At 47.2% G+C, this 19,039-nt stretch overlaps 1 protein-coding gene across 1 annotated transcript in view; it reads right to left on the bottom strand.

Moving 5' to 3' along the window:
- FBH1 (F-box DNA helicase 1) overlaps positions 1–18,876 on the bottom strand; it is a 46,114-nt gene extending 27,238 nt beyond the window's left edge. Inside the window, exons 1-8 of the mRNA XM_063134606.1 lie at positions 18,813–18,876; positions 16,811–16,975; positions 13,750–14,291; positions 11,871–12,001; positions 9,515–9,653; positions 7,408–7,592; positions 3,960–4,043; positions 2,277–2,371 (exon numbers count right to left, since the gene is read on the bottom strand). Of these exons, the coding sequence (XP_062990676.1) occupies positions 2,277–2,371; positions 3,960–4,043; positions 7,408–7,592; positions 9,515–9,653; positions 11,871–12,001; positions 13,750–14,291; positions 16,811–16,975; position 18,813 (1,342 nt within the window). The 5' untranslated portion in view covers positions 18,814–18,876. The remainder of the gene's footprint in view (positions 1–2,276; positions 2,372–3,959; positions 4,044–7,407; positions 7,593–9,514; positions 9,654–11,870; positions 12,002–13,749; positions 14,292–16,810; positions 16,976–18,812) is intronic.
- Positions 18,877–19,039: the final 163 nt, after the last annotated feature.

The following is a 19,039-nucleotide window of genomic DNA, read 5'->3' as shown; positions in this document are numbered from 1 at the left end:
TGGACTACAACTCCCATTACCCCCAACCTATCGTCTTTCGGTGGTAGCAATCTCTGCTTAAGAACTTAGGCAGAGCTGTGCTGGATCAGACCAAGGGTCCGTCCAGCCCTGGCTTCTGTTCACACAGGGGCCAACCAGCTGCCCATGGGAAACCCACGGGCAGGTCCTGGGTGCAACAACACCCTCCCACCCATGTTCCCCAGCAAATGGTATTCGGAAGCCATTGGTCAAGATGGCTGGGAATGATGGGAGTTGCAGTCCAACACATCTGTAGGACACGGGCAATATCCCACACAAGTCTTGCTTAGAGTAAACCCATTTATTTCAATAGGTCTACTCTAAGTGGGATCTGTGCTGGATTTTGTCCCACGGAGGGGGAAGGTTGCTCTACTGCAAAGAGGAAGCATCTGGGTCATTTCTGCCCTAGATGTTGGAAGCAAGTCTCAAACTGGAGAGGCGGGGAATAACAATAAACGATAAAATACATAATACTCAATTAAAACATAATATACGTTGTTAAAAACATCCTAAACAACATCTAATACGAAAAACAACCGATCAAGGCTGGAGTAAAATATGGAATTTACGAAATTTAAAAAGTATGTCAGTGAGAATAAAGGAAAATTATTACAAATTAGTTTGGAGATGGTACTTAACTCCAGTAGGATTAAATCAGATGGACAAGAAGCATTCTGCTTTATGTTGGAGGGAATGTCAAGAAATTGGCATGTCTGTCCATATGTGGTGGGCTTGTAGATATGTATAGAGCCTCATGTGGCGCAGAGCGGTAAAGCAACAGTTTCTGCAGCTGAAACTCTCCCCACGGCCTGAGTTCGATCCCAGCGGAAGCTGGTTTCAGGCAGCCGGCTCGGGTCGACTCAGACTTCCATCCTCCCGAGGTCGGTAAAATGAGTACCCAGTTAGCTGGGGGAAAGGGAATAACGGCCGGGGAAGGCAACGGCAAACCACCCCGCTCTAAGGCCTGCCAAGAAAACGTCAGCGAAAGCTGGCGTCCCTCCAAGAGTCAGTAATGACTCAGTGCTTGCACGAGAGGTTCCTTTCCCTCCCTGTAGATATGTACAGAACTTTTGGCATATGGTATTCAAAGAAATAAAAGAGATAACAGCGATTAGGCTAAAGGAATCCCCGGATACAGCACTGTTATCAATATACGAGGGTGTAAACTGTACTCAAGTGATTTAAATTTTACTGATTTAACTCTGTATTTTAATCTTATATCAATTTTGCTGCGTGGTTTTATCCTGGTTGTGCTTTTTATATTGTATTTTGTATTTGTGCTTTTAACCTGTTGGTTGTTTTATTATGGTTTTAATTTTTGTGAACCGCCCAGAGAGCTTTGGCTATTGGCCGGTATAAAAATGTAATAAATAAATAAATATTTGATTACAATTTTTTTAACGGCCTCAAGGTTAATAATAGCAAGGAAATGGAAGACAGCAAAAAATTATGAATTAGAGGAATGGTGTAAGGAACTCTGGGAAACAGCTATTAATGATAAATTGACTTGTAGCCTAAGATTAAAAAAAAGGTTTAGGGAAGCGAAGTGATTTTGTAGATGAGTGGAGGACATTGGTAGACTATGTTTTTTTAAAAAAAGAAAAGGTATAAACCTCCAAAAGTATCATATCAATTTTGGATGACAGGATAAGTTAGAAAGATAGACGGCCCTAGGGTAGGGGAGCATGAAAGGGGAAGTTATATGTTGGATTTTATAGAATCATAGAATAGCAGAGTTGGAAGGGGCCTATAAGGCCATCGAGTCCAACCCCCTGCTCAATGCAGGAATCCACCCTAAAGCATCCCTGACAGATGCTTGTCCAGCTGCCTCTTGAAGGCCTCTAGTGTGGGAGAGCCCACAACCTCCCTAGGGAACTGGTTCCATTGTCGTACTGCTCTAACAGTCAGGAAGTTTTTCCTGATGTCCAGCTGGAATCTGGCTTCCTTTAACTTGAGCCTGTTATTAAGGGAAGACTAATTATATATAGCAAATTATTTAAGATATTTTTTCTTGTCTATTCTTTTCCTTTTCCTTTTTTTGTTTGTGGTTTGTTTTGTGAAAGTTTGTCTATTTTATTTTATTGTATGTAGTTTTAATTAATAATAAATAAATAAATAAACATCCTAAACAACATCCTAAAAACATTTTTAAAACCTCTTAAAATTCATCTTAAAATTCCACTGGATTCGTGGGGCAGCGGGTGCATGGGGCCGTGGGGCGCTGTCAGGGTCTGCTCAGCGATTAAACGCCACCTTACCTGCAAAAGCGATGATTTTCACCACCTGCCCGGGGGCGACTGCATGGCTCAGGATCTGTTGCTGTTCACATGTCAGTTGCATGACAGGCTTGTTACTAAACAGAACAAAAAAAAGGGGGGGTGTTTAAATTCAGCAAGGACGCAGACAAGCTGGAGCGTGTTCAGAGGGGGGCAACCAGGATGATCAGGGATCTGGAAACAAAGCCCTGTGAAGAGAGACTGAAAGAACTGGGCATGTTTAGCCTGGGGAAGAGAACAGGTTTTTTTTAGTTTTGAGTGAATTAGGGTTTGTTTAGTCATGAGAGTGTCCAGTGGTGTGGAGAGTATATGGAGAGAAGATTAGTGTTTTTATTAGAACTAGCAGATTAAGCGGGTTAACTGGCATTGAAAGTCACTAAGATATGTTAAACAAAAACCAACATTTTATTTTGTTTTGTTACCTCAAACCACGTGTCTGCTTGGCTTTATCACTTGCTCTACAGTTACAATCATAAACACCAGATAGATAGATAGATAGATAGAGATATCTTTCAGCTTATTACATGCACAGCAGAACCTTTCCAGATTCTAGCCTTTACCCGCTCATGTGAGGAAAAGGTTGTGTTTTACCCTGCCCTCAGGTTGTTCAAGTGGTAGTGCTTGGCTTGAGAAGGGTGTGCTAGGTAAGGCCTTCTGTATAAGGTCGGTGCCGTCGCATAGAATCATAGAATAGCAGAGTTGGAAGGGGCCAACAAGGCCATGGAGTCCAACCCCCTGTTCAATGCAGGAATCCACCCTAAAGCATTCCTGACAGGTGGTTGTCCAGATGCCTCTTGAAGGCCTCTAGTGTGGGAGAGCCCACAACCTCCCTAGGTCATTGGTTCCATTGTTGTACCGCTCTAACAGTCAGGAATTTTTTCCTGATGTCCAGCTGGAATCTGGCTTCCTTTAACTTGAGCCCGTTATAACGTGTCCTGCACTCTGGAAGGATTGAGAAGAGATCCTGGTCCTCCTCTGTGTGACAACATTTTAAGTATTTGAAGAGTGCTATCATGTCTCCCCTCCATCTTCTCTTCTCCAGGCTAAACATGCCCAGTTCTTTCAGTCTCTCTTCATAGGGCTTTGTTTCCAGACCCCTGATCATCCTGGTTGCCCTCCTCTGAACATGCTCCAACTTATCTGCATCCTTCTTGAATTGTGGAGCCCAGAACTGGACGCAATACTCTAGATGAGGCCTAACCAGGGCCTAATAGAGAGGAACCAGTACCTCACGCGATTTGGAAGCTATACTTCTATTAATGCAGCCCAAAATAGCATTTACCTTTCTTGCAGCCATAGAATAATAGAATAGCAGAGTTGGAAGGGGCGTACAAGGCCATCGAGTCCAACCCGCTGCTCAATGCAGGAATCCACCCTAAAGCATCCCTGACAGATGGCTGTCCAGCTGCCTCTTGAAGGCCTCTAGTGTGGGAGAGCCCATCATCTCCCGAGGTAACTGGTTCCATTGTCGTACCGCTCTAACAGTCAGGAATAGGTCTTATGTTGCTAATAAGTGCGCCTTTCTGAACAGTTAGACCGTTTGTGAGCATTCTGTGTCACTGGTGCTGCCTGGCCAATCTCTGAAAGGCTTGCTGGTAAGCAAACGGCCAGAATTCATCTCAGCTTTCATTATAGATAAAGATACACGGTAGGCCCCTTTCATACCTGGAGCTGGATAATTGCGGTGTTCTGAACGCCGAGCCATAGTTCTCCATCAGATGCAGGCAGCAGAAAATATTGTAGTGAATCCTAAAAGAACACAGAGAAGGAGCAGATCAATCCAAAGGGAGCCCTAAAGGCAACTCTTAGCAAGGTCTTCTATTTTTTTGATAAAGGGTGATACGTAAAAGCCCACACTCTTCCATGCCGGGAAAGCGGGGCCTCTCACTTAAGCATGGAGTGAGTGTCTCTCTGAAGTTGGAAGTTGGCACCATCCAAGGTTTCAACCATCATTTGACAAAGCGCATGTGGGGGACAACTAGGAAAAGATTTGTAAAGAATATAAAAACTTAAGAACATATGAAGAGCCCTGCTGGATCAGACTGAGGGTCCATCTAGTCCAGCACTCTGTTCCCACAGCGGCCAACCAGGGACCCACAAGCAGGACATGGTGCAACAGCACCCTCCCACCCATGTTCCCCAGCAACTGGTGCATATAGGCTTACTGCTTCGGACACTGGAGGAAGCACATAGCCATCAGGGCTAGCAGCCACTGATGGCCTTCTCCTCCAGGAATTGATCCAACCCCCTTTTGAAGCCATCCAAATTGGTGGCCACCACTACGTCTTGGGGAAGTGAAAGCTAGGGGTGTGCTCCACTCCATTACGGATCCACGGATCCGAAGCGGAGCGGGCCGATCCGGACCTCCGAAGCCCAGTTCCAGAGCAGTTCAGGGGAGGTCCAGATCAGCCCGAAGCAATTTGGACCGTTCCTGAAGCTTCGGAGCCAGGTAAGTGGGGAGGAGAGCTTACCTGGCTCCCCCATTGACCGCCGCCGTCCGCATGGCGACGGCAGCAAAGCCAGGGAAGGGGGCTTACCTGGGGGGAAGGGGGCCTACCTGGCTCCATCGTGGTCCAGGCGGCGGCTTCAACTGATGCCCAGGCCTAAGGCCGGAAACAGGCTGCGGCCTATTTCCAGCCTTAGGCCTGGGCGTCATTTGAAACCGCTGTCCAGACCGTGACGGACGACAGAGCCAGGTAAGTGGGAGAGGGGGGCTTACCTGGAGCCGCTGCAGTCCATGCGGCGACGGCAGTGGAGCCAGGTAAGTTGGCATTCCATAGGTGGGCGGGGCTAAAGGCAAAATGGGGTGGGGCCAAAATGGCAGCATACTGTAGCTCAGCCTTCCTCAACCTGGGGCGCTCCAGATGTGTTGGACTGCACCTCCCAGAATGCCCCAGCCAGCTGGTGCATTCTGGGAGTTGTAGTCCAACACATCTGGAGTGCCCCAGGTTGAGGAAGGATGCCTGGACGCTCTTCCTGCCAGTAACTATGCCTTAGGGGAGGTTTTTCCACCATTTTGGAATAGGGGAAAATGCGCACATGCCCAGAAGCTGCCGAACGATCAGTGGTTGTGGGGCAGAGGTGTGGCCATCCGGGGGACTACAGGTGGCCTGATTGGGATGCGAGGCGGGCCTGAAACTGGCCCGCAAGCCAGAGCTTCTGCACCCCTGCTCTGCCTCTGTGCTAGGACACCCGCTTTGCACACCTGAGGTCCCAGGCCCAGTCCTGAGCATCTCCAATTCAACGGTTTCAGGCAGCATGGATGGGTACAACCTCCGCCCAAGACCCTGGGGAGAACCACGACCAACTGGAGTCGAGACTATGTAGGCCTAGAATATATAGCCCGTGTCCAACAAAGCCGAGTCCCTGGGTCTGGGCTTTCAGATGGCGCTTTGGCTAGGGTGGTGTCACGGGGCGTCCTCCCCGGCATGATCTGGCCCACAGAGGGCTGGGGAGGGAGTACCGTTTGTCCAACCACCCAAGAGAAGCTCCCCAGCCCTGCCCTGGATCAGTGTTCCCCCCACCTGGTGGTCTGCAAGTCCCATCAACCCAGCCCTGGGAGTGATGGAAGTTGAAGTCCAACACCCCTGGAGGGCACCACGTTGGGCCTACGTGGACGATGGTCTGACCTGCAGCCAACTACTCCTGACGCGTGTTTTTTTAACCCCATCCTGTGCAAACAACAACAACGGCATTCCCGTCAAAGCTGCGTTTTTGAGTCTGGGAAGGAAAGCGTCTTTGGTGCCTTCTGAATAGCAGCTTCTTTTCTGCAGCAATCACCGGCAGAGATCTTTATCCACATCGCGGGCACAAAAGGAAAAGGTTCAACCTTTCTCCCTGTTGTCCCAAAACAGACGGCTTCTCCCTCGGTTGCTATCGAGCAAAAGAAGCCAGCCAAGAAAATGCAGCAACAGTTTTAACACAGTCCTGCTTCACACAGAACAACCCAGAGTACAGGTTGAGTATGGGTTGTCGTTGAAGCGTGGGTTGCCGTTGAACCGTAGGCTGTTGCTACATGCGACCCCTGCACTTTGGTTTAACTATGGGTTGTTCATCACAAATAAGCCAGAGTTCAAAACCCAACAACAAACCAGGAATTGTGAATAATAACCCATAGTTTATTTATTTATTTATTTATTTCATTTTTATACTGCCCATCAGCCGAAGCTCTCTGGGCAGTGCACAATTCAAAACCATAAAACACAAGTATAAATTTAAAACATTAAAAGCTGAAAAGACAATATAAAAACCAGCTACATTAAAGACCAGAGAAAGCCTGTGTAAAAAGGTACGTCTTCAGGAGACGTTTAAAAGATATTACGTTTTCCGCCTCCCGAACTGCACGAGGGAGGGTCCCCTCCAGAGGGAGGGTGCCGCCACAGAGAAGGCCCTGCCGCCGAGGTTTTTCATGGCAGCATTCTGTTTGACTCAGAATGGCCAGCAGGGCCTCCTCTGAGGATCATGGCTGTCATCCGGGTGTATATAAGGGAAGGCGCTCTGCTAGGTAGCCTGGTCACAAGTTGTTTAGGGCTTTATAGGATAAAAATATAACCTAGTATGTGGCTCAGTAGCTAACAGGCAGCCAGTGCAGGTCTTTTAACACTGGTTTTAACAATGAGCTGCGTTCTGCACTAGCTGCAGCTTCTGAACCACACACATGGCTAGTCCCATATAGAGTGCATTACAGTAGTCTAATCATGAGGTTCCCAGTGCATGAATGACCGTGGCTAGGCTCTCCCTGTCCAGGAACGGGCATAGCTGCCATACCAACCGAAGTTGATAATGGGCGCTCCCAGCTACCGAGGTGACCTGGGCCTTCAGTGTCAGAGAGGGGTCCAGGAGCACCCCCAAACTACAGACCTGCTCCTTCGGAGGGAGTGCAACCCCATCCAGAACAATCAAACCCCTGAACCATAGCGCTTGGGTTCTCACGTAACAACAACCCACGATTCAATGACAACCCATACTCTGGGTTGTTATGTGCAGTCCTGGCCACGGAATGCAGCTTAGACCCTGGGTCTAAGGTAGCTTTACATACATAGACGGTTGAGGACATCACTTAGTTCAGCCACTGCCGTGACCTCGGCCTTCCCGTCTCTGCAGACAGACACACCTGTTGCTGACGTAAACTTCATTCTCCCTCATGGCGTACAGCAGGGTGGCCACACAGTACAAAACCTCCGTGATGTCCGTTAGCGAGAGGGTGGAGCTGGGTCTCCAGAGACAGGCCACCAGCTCCTGGATGTCAGAGACCCCTCCGGAAAACAGCACAATTGCCACCATCACAGCCCAAACGTACTGAGGCGGGAGAGGGGGAGGAGGAGAGAAAAAAGAGGGAGGCAAATCATTGAATTTGGAAGACGGATTTACTGAAGGACAAACAGAGGTCTATAGTTCCATCACGGCGTCACAGGACCAGAAACAACATTTAGCATTTCACCTAGCATTTTGGTGGGAGTCCAAAGCCCTACTGATACACGTGCTCCGTAACCCATATTACCCCCTTGTTACTTTAATAGGGATAAATGCCACGTTCTACATTTAGGAAATAGAAACCAAAGGCACAGTTACAAGATGGGGGATACTTGGCTCAGCAATACTACAAACGAGAAGGATCTTGGAATTGCTGTAGATCACAAGCTGAATATGAGCCAACAGTGCGATATGGCTGCAAGAAAGGCAAATGCTATTTGGGGCTGCATTAATAGAAGAATAGCTTCCAAATCACATGAGGTACTGGTTCCTCTCTATTTGGCCCTGGTTAGGCCTCATCTAGAGTATTGTGTCCAGTTCTGGGCTCCACAATTCAAGAAGGACGCAGACAAGCTGGAGCGTGTTCAGAGGAGGGCAACCAGGATGATCAGGGGTCTGGAAACAAAGCTCTATGAAGAGAGACTGAAAGAACTGGGCATGTCTGCGAAATCGCCGTGGTTTTTGCCGCTGCAGCCACAAACTCAGCACTCGCGGCCAGGGCTCCCTATGAGATACCAAAACCAAAAGGAGGCAACCATCCAAGTCAAATCAAAAGAAGAAACTGGTCCTCAGGATGCAAGAAGATTTATTTGTATGAAGCCCAACACATTTCGGCCTTCTTCAGGGGGTTGTGAGAAGATGCCTGCAGATTTTCTTCTAGCAATAAAACGTCTTATCTAATAATTCGTTGGCCAGTTATCAGAGGAGACGTTTTATTGCTAGATTTGCAGACACCTTCTCACAACCCCCTGAAGAAGCCAGTGTGGTATAGTGGCTAAAGTGCTGGACTGGGAATTGGGAGACCCGGGTTCGAGTCCCCACTCGGCCATGGAAACCCACAGAGTGACTTTGGGCTGGTCACAGACTCTCAGCCCAGCCTACCTCACAGGGTTGTTGTTGTGGGGATAAAATGGAAAAGAAGAGGAGGATTATGTACACCGCCTTGGGTTCCTTGGAGGAAAAAAGGCGGGATATAAATTCAAAAAATAAATGGACACACGCCGAAACACACAGGGAGTACATATGGGCCTGCAGGCCACAAATTGCCCACCCGTTTAAAAACCTGCACAACAGAAATGAGGGTTGAAAACACCACAGAAGAGCTGACTCCCTTGTTATAGGAGTACACGGTGTGGTGTAGTGGTTAGAGCAGCCTTCCTCAACCTGGGGCGCTCCAGATGTGTTGGACTACAACTCCCAGAATGCCCCAGCCGGCTGGGGCATTCTGGGAGTTGTAGTCCAACACATCTGGAGCGCCCCAGGTTGAGGAAGGCTGGGTTAGAGCATTGGACTGGGACTCAAGAGAACTGGGTTCTAGTCCCCGTTCGGCCATGGAAGCTCACTGGGTGATTTCGAGCCAGTCACTGACTCTCAGCCTAACCTACCTCACAGGGTTGTTGTTGTCAGGATAAAATGGAGAGGAGGATCAGGCAAGCCACTCTGGGTTCCTTGCACCAGAGGGGAAAAGAGCAGGACAGAAATGTAGTCAGTGGATGCTGGTGGATCCGATTCTGATGGGGCTGGGAATCCATTCTTTGTTTCACTCAGAACTTTAGAGGAGCTTTCCAAGGTGTTGAACCTATTTTGGGGATAGGGTGAAACACCTTGGATAGCTCCTTTAGAGTTCTGTCCGCTTCCAACTGTAACCCAGAACGGATTCACAGCCCCACAGAAATCGGAGCCACCAGCCTCAACGGAACATACTAATAAATATACAGAGGGGGATTGTTGAAGGACGCGGGACGTACTTCTGGTTCGGGGCTCTTGAAGTCGGGCAGCCGATTGACGATGGAGATCTCTGCCTGGGGGAAGAGAGGGTGGTTTTTCAGGCATTTGAGGATGGCTGCAGTGTCCCGGAGGCGACAGCTGTTAACGGCGACGACACGCCTGCATGAAAATAAAAGGGGGATGTCAGAAGCTGCCTCATATGCCAGGTCACACTGACCCGGTCCTGCTTGCTCTGACTGGCAGCTACAGTCTGGGGGCCACGGGAGCTTCCAAATGCTAAAGACGGACCCTGTGATGGTCCCCTCCCTAGGGAGGCCTTTCTGCCCAGCTCATCACATTAGATAAGAACCCATTTATTTGTTTGAAATTGTTTTCAGCACGCCTTGAAGGGTCAAATACTCTTAAGGAAGAGTCCAAGACAAAAACGCTACAAAAATATATACATGCAAAAACACACAGGCTCAGTTCAGGCAACAGGTTTCTCAACGATGGTTTTGGAACTCCACGCTGGAGTTTTTACCCCACCGTTGAGAAAGAATATCCACGCTGAATATCCACGCTGGGCAGAGGAGAGTTCCTGCAAAACTGTTGTGTTGCGTGTTGTGTGGAGGGCTCCGTGGAGTTTTCCGTTGCGTCGAGTGGACTTTTCCCACTGGCTACAGAGTTCCCCGGCAGGAGCGGCGAAAGGAGTGAGTGCCGCTCTAGGAGAGCCACCGGGATTGGTTTTGGTTTTTTTCCAGCAATGGCTGATGGGATGCCATTGAGAGGACCGGGGGAGGAGAGAGGGCGGAGGAACTGTCAATCAAACAAACAAACTTAGCATTGTTAAACGCTGTTAAATGCCTGGGAAAAGAGAAAAGTTTTGACCTGGCGCTGAAAATGTAACAATGTTGGCACCAGGTGAGCCTCATCGGGGAGATCATTCCATAATTGGGGGGCCACTACTGAAAAGCCCTCTCCCTTGCTGCCATCCTCCAAGCTTCCCTCAGAGTAGGCACTTGGAGGAGGACCTTAGATTAGGGTGACCATATGACAAGGAGGACAGGGCTCCTGTATCTTTAACAGTTGTATTGAAAAGGGAATTTCAGCAGGTGTTATTTGTATGCATGCAGCACCTGGTGAAATTCTCTCTTCATCACAACTGTTAAAGCTGCAGGTGCCCTGCCATAGCTCCTGCACCTTTAACTGTTATGATGAAGAGGGCATTCACCAGGTTCTCCATATATACAAATGACACCTGCTGGAATTCCCTTTTTTGTGCAAGTGTTAAAGATACAGGAGCCCTGTCCTCTTTTTCTTACAGTCACCCTACCTTAGATGTTGAACACAGTGTACAGGTATGGGAAGGGGATATAGAAGAAGAGACTGAAGAAGAATGGGAGAATATTTTTTTTGAAAGATTCCCTTTCAAAAGAACATCCACAAGAATAAAAGATGGTGCCCTAAAATTAATTAAAAAATGGTACTGGACTGGTACAAATTAACAAGACTTTGACACCCTCATGTTGGAGAGGGTGTAAGGAAAATGGAACTCAAGTACATATGTGGTGGGATTGTGGAAAAGGAAAGAAATTTTGGGATAGGATCTTCAGGGAAATGGAGAAAATTACGGATCAAAAAATATATAAAAAACCAGAATTGGCACTATTTAATATTTTTGCCAAAGAAAATAAAGAGATAAAAGAAAAACCTCTAATAGGTTATATGCTAACAGCTGCAAGACAATTAATAACAAGCAACTGGAAAACGGCTGCCCCATGTAGAGGGCATTGCAGTAATCTAATTTGAAGGTTACCAGAGTATAGACGACTAAAGCTAGGTTATCCCTGTCCTGATAGGGGCGTAGCTGGGCCACCAACCAGAGTTGGTAGAAAGCACTCCGTGCCACCGAGGTTTCTGAACACTGTTTACAAGCCCTGAGAGTACGCCAGCAATTGCTCTTCCAATCGATATTCAACCCTCCTGGTGTGGAATACAATTGCCAGTTCTGCACTCATACATCAAAGGGATTTGTCCCAATCAAGAGACATCGCTATCAGTGGGGCATGCTTTAATGAGAGGAATAATTAGCCACAATTGTGCTTGCATTTGTGATCCATTCCGAATCAGAAAAAGAGTTTACTAAGGTACAGAACTACATGTCACCTGGGTTGGGGTTGTTGATTTTTTTCTGATTCCTTGCCTAGAAAGTTATTATTACACACACAATAATAGTAAGAAAAACCTTTATTTGTGAACTGCCCAGAGAGCTTCGGCTATTGGGCGGTATAGAAATTGAATAAATAAATAAAATAAATTTGTTGACAGGCCACAATGCAAATGCAATAGGTAACTAAAATACGGCAATGCATCACTGCTCAAAAAGATGCGACTCACCGAATAAGTGTCTGCATGCTCTCCACCCTACCGTGGTTGAGGTCATATTGCTCCAGAGTTTTATTAACCGACGACACAGCTTGGGCCTCACCCTTCATGTACTGGTGGTAGAGCTTTTTCCAAGGAATGAACTGAAATGCCAAGACAACCCATCAGATCGTGTTTGAAACTGGATGCACTTTGAATGTATCCGTCTTCAGCTTTAAGGATGAAGTCCACCGGGGACATCTCATGGGCAAGAGCCATTTTGAAATGGCAATATCTCACCCCCGGCAGTTTGCAAACCTAGGGTGACCCTATGGAAAGGAGGACGGGGCTTCTGTATCTTTAACAGTTGTGTAGAAAAGGGAATTTCAGCAGGTGTCGTTTGCATGCATGCAGCACCTGGTGAAATTCCCCCTTCATCACAACAGTTAAAGCTGCAGGAGCCCTGTCCTCTTTAGTATCTGGCCACTCTAGTATAGCTCCTGCAGCTTTAACTGTTGTGATGAAGGGGGAATTTCACCCGGTGCTGCATGCATACAAATGACACCTGCTGAAATTCTACCTTCAATACAACTGTTAAAGATATAGGAGCCCTGTCCTCCTTTTCATAGGGTCACCCTATTTATTATTTATTTATTTATTTCATTTCATTTCATTTCATTTCTATACCGCCCAATAGCCAAAGCTCTCTGGGCGGTTCACAAAAATTAAAACCATGAAGAGCATAATAAAACATCCAACAATTTAAAAACACCCTAGCAAAGTGCTATAGAGAATCAAAAGGAGAGACGGGTTCTCGGGATACAAATAATTTATTTTCATGAAGCCGGACACATTTCGGCCTATATTTTATTCAAAGGCCTTTCTCAGGGGGTTGTTAGGAGATTGCGTCTGCAGAATCTCCTCTAGCAGGATAACAGGAGACAATTATCTTGCTAAAGGAAATTCTGCAGACACTATCTTCTAACAATCCCAAGGAGGCAGGCCTTTGAATAAAACACAGGCCGAAATGCGTCCGGCTTCGTGAAAATAAATTATTTGCATCCTGGGAACCCGTCTCCTGTTTTCTGACCTGGCTTGGGTGTTCTCCTTTTGTTTCTGGAGACTCAAAAGTGCCAAGTTTAGCTTGCTTTCAAACTAAATGTGGCCTATTTGAGTGTCAGTAGCAGTTTGCTACCAAATTTCAGGGGCAAAACACCGTTTCTAGCCACTGCAAAATTCAGCAGCGTGGCTATATCAGGAGTGCAGCACTAGGGGAGGGCGGCTCTAGGGTCTGAAAATGGGCCCCCAAATTGCCCAAAGTTGCTCACCCATGCATTAAATTAAAATATAGGTCCAAGAGGAAGAACTGTCATTTAATTATTTGGCAAATGAATTATGCAAAGGATCTAATTTGTCAAAGAGATATGAATGTACTTGATATTAGGGTGGCCCTATGGAAAGGAGGACAGGGCTCCTGTATCTTTAACAGTTATATTGAAAAGGGAATTTCTGCAGGTGTTGTTTGTATATAAGGAGAACCTGGTGAAATTCCCTCTTCATCACAACAGTTAAAGGTGCAGGAGCCCTGCCCTCTTTTAAATCTGGTCACTCTAGTATAACTCCTGCTGCTTTAACTCTTGTGATGAAGAGGGAATTTCACCAGGTTCTCCATATATACAAATGACCCCTGCTGAAATTCCCTTTTCTATGCAACTGTTAAAGGTACAGGAGCCCGGTCCTCCTTTTCATAGGGTCACCCTACTTGATATCTTTTAAGCCATCTGGGACAACACACAGCTATTTTGTAGAGTGCAGCACGACTCAGACGTTTCAGCCTTTTGAGTCGAAAATTTGTGGGTTCCCTTCAGCACAGAGCAGCACCAGCTCATGCGCAGGTGAAGACGGGGCTTACCTTTGGGTCAGAGATGATCCGTTGCCAACGGCGACACACTAGGCTCAGGGTCCGATAGAGATCAAGGGCAGGCACCAGGGAAAAGATTTCCCAGAGGACTTCGTCCGGCAGCTGGTCAATCTGTCCCTGGGGCACGTCCCAGCGCACGGTCCCCAAGAGCCCAAAACACGCGTCAAGCAGAGGGTCGACTTCTACGTCATCGACTTCCTGTTTGACGTCAACTTCCTGATTGACGCTTCCATCAGCTGGGGTGCACTCCGCCAGCCACTCCAGGAAAGGTTGATCGTCTTGGTCCCATGAGCTGTTCTCTCCCTGGTAACTGTGGTTGCTCTGGGAGAAAGATGGCCATTTACCGGAAGCCACATTCCCTCCATCTTCAAGAAGGGAGCAGGAGTCCTCAGAGCCGAGGAAGTCATCATGAGCAAATAAGGATTCTAAGGGGTCCTCGGCTTGGACCTCTTCGCTTTTTGCCATGTCAGCAGGATGCCATGAGGGACGGGTTTTGGTTCTGAAGTAGTCAGTGATGCGACTTTGGCCAGCTCCTCCAGGAGAGACAAAAAAGAATGTTAACAATGTCTGGATAAGAGGCAGCCCGGTTGTTATCATGACACACAGTGGAAGGCCAGGATCTATTCTCGATCCTCCTAGAGTGCAGGACACGGAATAACGGGCTCAAGTTACAGAAAGCCCAATTCCTGCTGGACATCAGGAAAAACTTCCTGACTGTTAGAGCAGTATGACAATGGAACCAGTTACCTAAGGAGGTTGTGAGCTCTCCCACACTAGAGGCATTCAAGAGGCAGCTGGACAACCATCTGTCAGCGATGCTTTGAGGTGGATTAATTAGGATGACCATATGGAAAGGAGGACAGCACTCCTGTATCTTTAACAGTTGTATTGAAATGGGAATTTCAGCAGGTGTCATTTGTAGATATGGAGAACCTGGTGGAATTCCCTCTTCATCACACCAGTTAAAGCTGCAGGTGCCCTGCCCTCTTTTGATCTGGTCACTGTAGTATAGCTCCTGCAGCTTTAGATGTTGTGATGAAGAGGAAATTTCACCAGGTTCTCCATATATACAAATGACACCTGCTGAGATTCCCTTTTCTATGCAACCGTTAAAGATACAGGAGCCCTGACCTCCTTTTCATAGGGTCACCCTAGGATTAATGCACTGAGCAGGGGATTGGACTCAATGGCCTTATAGGCACCTTCCAACCCTACTATTCTATGATTCTATGTATGTCAATTTCCTGCCTTGTTCTAAGGGCTCAGTGTTGGTCAAAAATACTTCCTGCCCTCTTTCTCTTGCCGCAATAACTCTGTGTGGCTGACTGGGCCAAGACTCCGCAGTTTTCCAAAGCGACCCAAATTACCTTATGGACGAGCAAAGACTGGAATCAGCAGGTCTCAGGGCTATACATAAAGTGCTGGGTTTAACCGTCTGCCCCTCCAGTTAAATCAGGGGAGGTGAACCAAAAGCCCAAGGACCATACCTGACCTCCCTGGGGTCCCAATCCAACCCTCCAGGCTTCTCCAGGTGTCCCCGCCCCCTTGCCTGGCCTCACCTCCTTTCCTCCAAGCACCCATCATTTCATGGTTTCCTGGCTTTTGAGGGATTTCCCCATCAAAAAAGTCGAAATGCCTCTAAGGCTTTGTTTACTAGCAGCAAGAGCGTTAAACTAAAATACACTGGTATTTGGGGTTATTTTAAATTACGGTGAACATATGGAAAGGAGGACTGGGCTTCCGTATCTTAACAATTGTATTGAAAAGGGAATTTCATAGAATCATAGAATAGCAGAGTTGGAAGGGGCCTACAAGGCCATCGAGTCCAACCCCCTGCTCAATGCAGGAATCCACTCTAAAGCATCCCTGACAGATGGTTGTCCAGCTGCCTCTTAAAGGCCTCTAGTGTGGGAGAGACCACAACCTCCCTAAGTCACTGGTTCCATTGTCGTTCTGCTCTGACAGGAATTTTTTTCCTGATGTCCAGCCGGAATCTGGCTTCCTGTAACTTGAGCCCGTTATTCCGTGTCCTGCACTCTGGGAGGATCGAGAAGAGATCCTGGCCCTCCTCTGTGTGACAACCTTTTAAGTATTTGAAGAGTGCTATCATGTCTCCCCTCAATCTTCTCTTCTTCAGGCTAAACATACCTAGCAGGTGTCCTTTGTATGCATGCAGCACCTGGTGAAATTCCCTCTTCATCACAACATTCCAAGCTGCAGTAGCCTTGCCCTCTTTTGTACCTGGTCAAGGGGGCAGGGCTCCTGCAGCTTTAACTGTTGTGATGAACTGTGTGGTGACGCCCACCACATCCCCAACACTGGAAATGAATCCCCCACCTCCGCTCATTCAACCGGTGTTGATATACACAGTACGTGTGTACTGAGGTTATCTGAAGGACCGCTTACACCTGGATGAGCCTGCTCAACCATTAAGATCAGCATCAGAAGCCGTAATCTCTGGCCCACGAGAGAGTTCCATAAGGCTGTCAGGTACTAGAGACAGGGCTTTCTCTGTGGTGGCTCCCAATCCGCAGGACAGTCCCTGTCCTCAAGGTTGAAAAATCTAGAAGTTGCAGCAGCAAAGGAAATCGGGGCAAGGAGGGGAAAGGAAAAAGAGCGAGCTCAAGTACTGATTCTTAAAATTACAACGTTGCAATGGACAGAACCAGATAATGTCTCACTGTTACCGACACAAGTTCATGGACAGGAGGCGCTGGTTTCTCAAGCAGAACCATTGGACTGGCCCGGCTTTGGCGTTCTTCCACCAATGCAGCCTGAGGGAATGACTGCCGTCAGACAAGTGAGTTGTTTTGGCCTTTAAGACCACAATCCTGTGCATGTGTTCATGTTAAGACAGAAAAATGTCCTGCAACTCCCAGCATTCCCCAGGAGTTGTAGGACATTATTCTGTAAACATGCACAGGAGTGCACTTTAAAAGCCCTAAAGAGCCCAGGTGGGGCCTCGTTGAAGCTCATCAACTCCATCTTTACCAGGAAATCACACCCACACCCCAGCTTCCAAGAACATAACGCGCCAGGGTGCCCGCTGTACCTCTTTGACGCTTCTTCGTCCGGCGAGTGGGGTAGAGGCCTTGGTGGGTGTTCCGGCTGCCCTGCCTTTGACCGAACGGCTGCGTCAAGGGTGAGGCGCCCTCTTGACTCTGGCTCAGAGCTTCACAGTCACTGGCGGTGAGGCGACGCTGCTTAAAACGTCTCACTGTTATCGACACAAGAGACAAGGTTGTACGTTGGTCCGTCCTGTTCAGCCTTGAGAAAACCCAATATATTACGTATCTTCTTGAAGGGAATCAAGATACCTAATATAGGGTGACCCTATGGAAAGGAGGACAGGGCTCCTGTATCTTTAACAGTTGTACAGAAAAGGAAATTTCAGCAGGTGTCATTTGTACACATGCAGCACCTGGTGACATTCCCTCTTCATCACAATAGTTAAAGCTGCAGGAGCCCTGCCCTCTTTTGTATCAGGTCACTGATATCAGATTGGTCCAGAGCCTACCTTGCAGGGAGGCTGGGTGGAAAGGAAGTGAGGCAGGTGGCTACGAGGAGGAGGGCATTCTCTGCTGTGGCACCCCGGCTGTGGAATGAGCTCCCTAAGGAGGTTCGCCTGGCGCCTACACTATATTTTTTCAGACGCCAGGTGAAGACCTTTTTATTATCTCAGCATTTTAACAGTCTATAAATTTAGTTTTAACTTTGCTGTTTTAAATTTGTATTTTAAATGTACTGCTGCTGATTTTATCCTGGTTGTGCTTTTATATTGTATTTTATATCATGTTTTTATACTGTTTGTTTTATACAGTATAAAACTCTCTCTCTTCCAGCAGGCCTATCCAGTGGAATTTTAGGATGCTTTTATTGTTATTATTATTTATTTATATAGCACCATCAATGTACATGGTGCTTTTAGCATGCTTTTAGGATAACAGTGCATACTATGTTTTTAATCAGTATTTTATACTATTAGGCTGACCCTATGAAAAGGAGGCCAGGGCTCCAGTATCTTTAACAGTTGCATAGAAAAGGGAATTTCAGCAGGTGTCATTTGTATATATATGGAGAACCTGGTGAAATTCGCTCTTCATCACCACAGTTAAAGCTGCAGGAGCTATACTTGAGTGACCAGATTTAAAAGAGGGCAGGGCACCTGCAGCTTTAACTGTGGTGATGAAGAGGCAATTTCACCAGGATCCCCATATATACAAAGGACAACTGCAGAAATTCCCTTTTCAATACAACTGTTAAAGATACAGGAGCCCTGTCCTCTTTTTCATATGGTCACCCTATTTATACTTGTTATACAGAATTGTTGTTTTAAAATGGATACTGTTGTTTTTATGTTTTTGATGGTTTTTAAATTTTGTAAACTTTTTAATGTTTACCATTTTTAACTGTTGTAAACCGCCCAGAGAGCTTTGGCTGTGGGGCGGTATATAAATGTAATAAATAAATAAATATACTTACTCTTGTTCCCCCACCTCGATCCAAACGGAGAGGCGGGTAAGGAATAAAATTATTATTACTATTTATGCTTTTCATGGTTTTAATTTTTGTGAACCGCCCAGGGAGCTTCGGCTATTGGGCGGTATAAAAATGCAATAAATAAATAAATAAATAAATAAAGGGGAGGGAGGGAGTAGGAGGAGGGGGATCTTTTTTTAAAAAAACCCCAACTATATCCATCCCCCCCCCATCCCAGAAAATGAAGGTATTAGAGGCTTAAAGCCCTGCCCCCCTCCCAGGGCTCGTTGGACTGCAAATCCCATCATCCCCAGCCGTTGGCCCTGCTGCCTGGGGATAATGGGAGTTGCAGTCCAACACATCTGGAAGGCACCAGGTTTGGGGTGTGTGGTTTAAAGCTACCTCCACGATCAACACACCCAACGCCATTTAAATGCCCCCCCCTTCCCCAAATTAGGATCTGGGGAAACCTGGAATTAATGTTAGCTTTCAATATCTAGTTCCTAGGTTCATTAGAGTAAATGAGCAATTAATTAGGGCTTGGGTTAATCACCCCTCCCTTCCCACCGACTTACTCTGATCTCGGTGCAATTTTGCGAACTAGAACTCAGGACTCACTTCCACCTTTGCACGCGCAGCCCAACCTGCTTCCAGCGCCTCTCCTACAACCTACCCTTACTACGCCCATAGGGAATAAAGCCTGCCCTCTGCCTCCGAGTGACACCCCGGCTGGCCAACCCGAGACCTCGCTGGCTCGTTCCTCTTCCGGGTTCAGCTGTGCTGTTGCTATGGCTCGAGGAGG

The sequence above is a fragment of the Elgaria multicarinata genome, chromosome 9 (assembly GCF_023053635.1).
Source record: "Elgaria multicarinata webbii isolate HBS135686 ecotype San Diego chromosome 9, rElgMul1.1.pri, whole genome shotgun sequence".
NCBI lineage: Eukaryota > Metazoa > Chordata > Lepidosauria > Squamata > Anguidae > Elgaria > Elgaria multicarinata.
The sequence above is the reverse complement of the archived record's forward strand: the minus strand, read 5'-3'. Positions and strand labels throughout refer to the sequence as shown.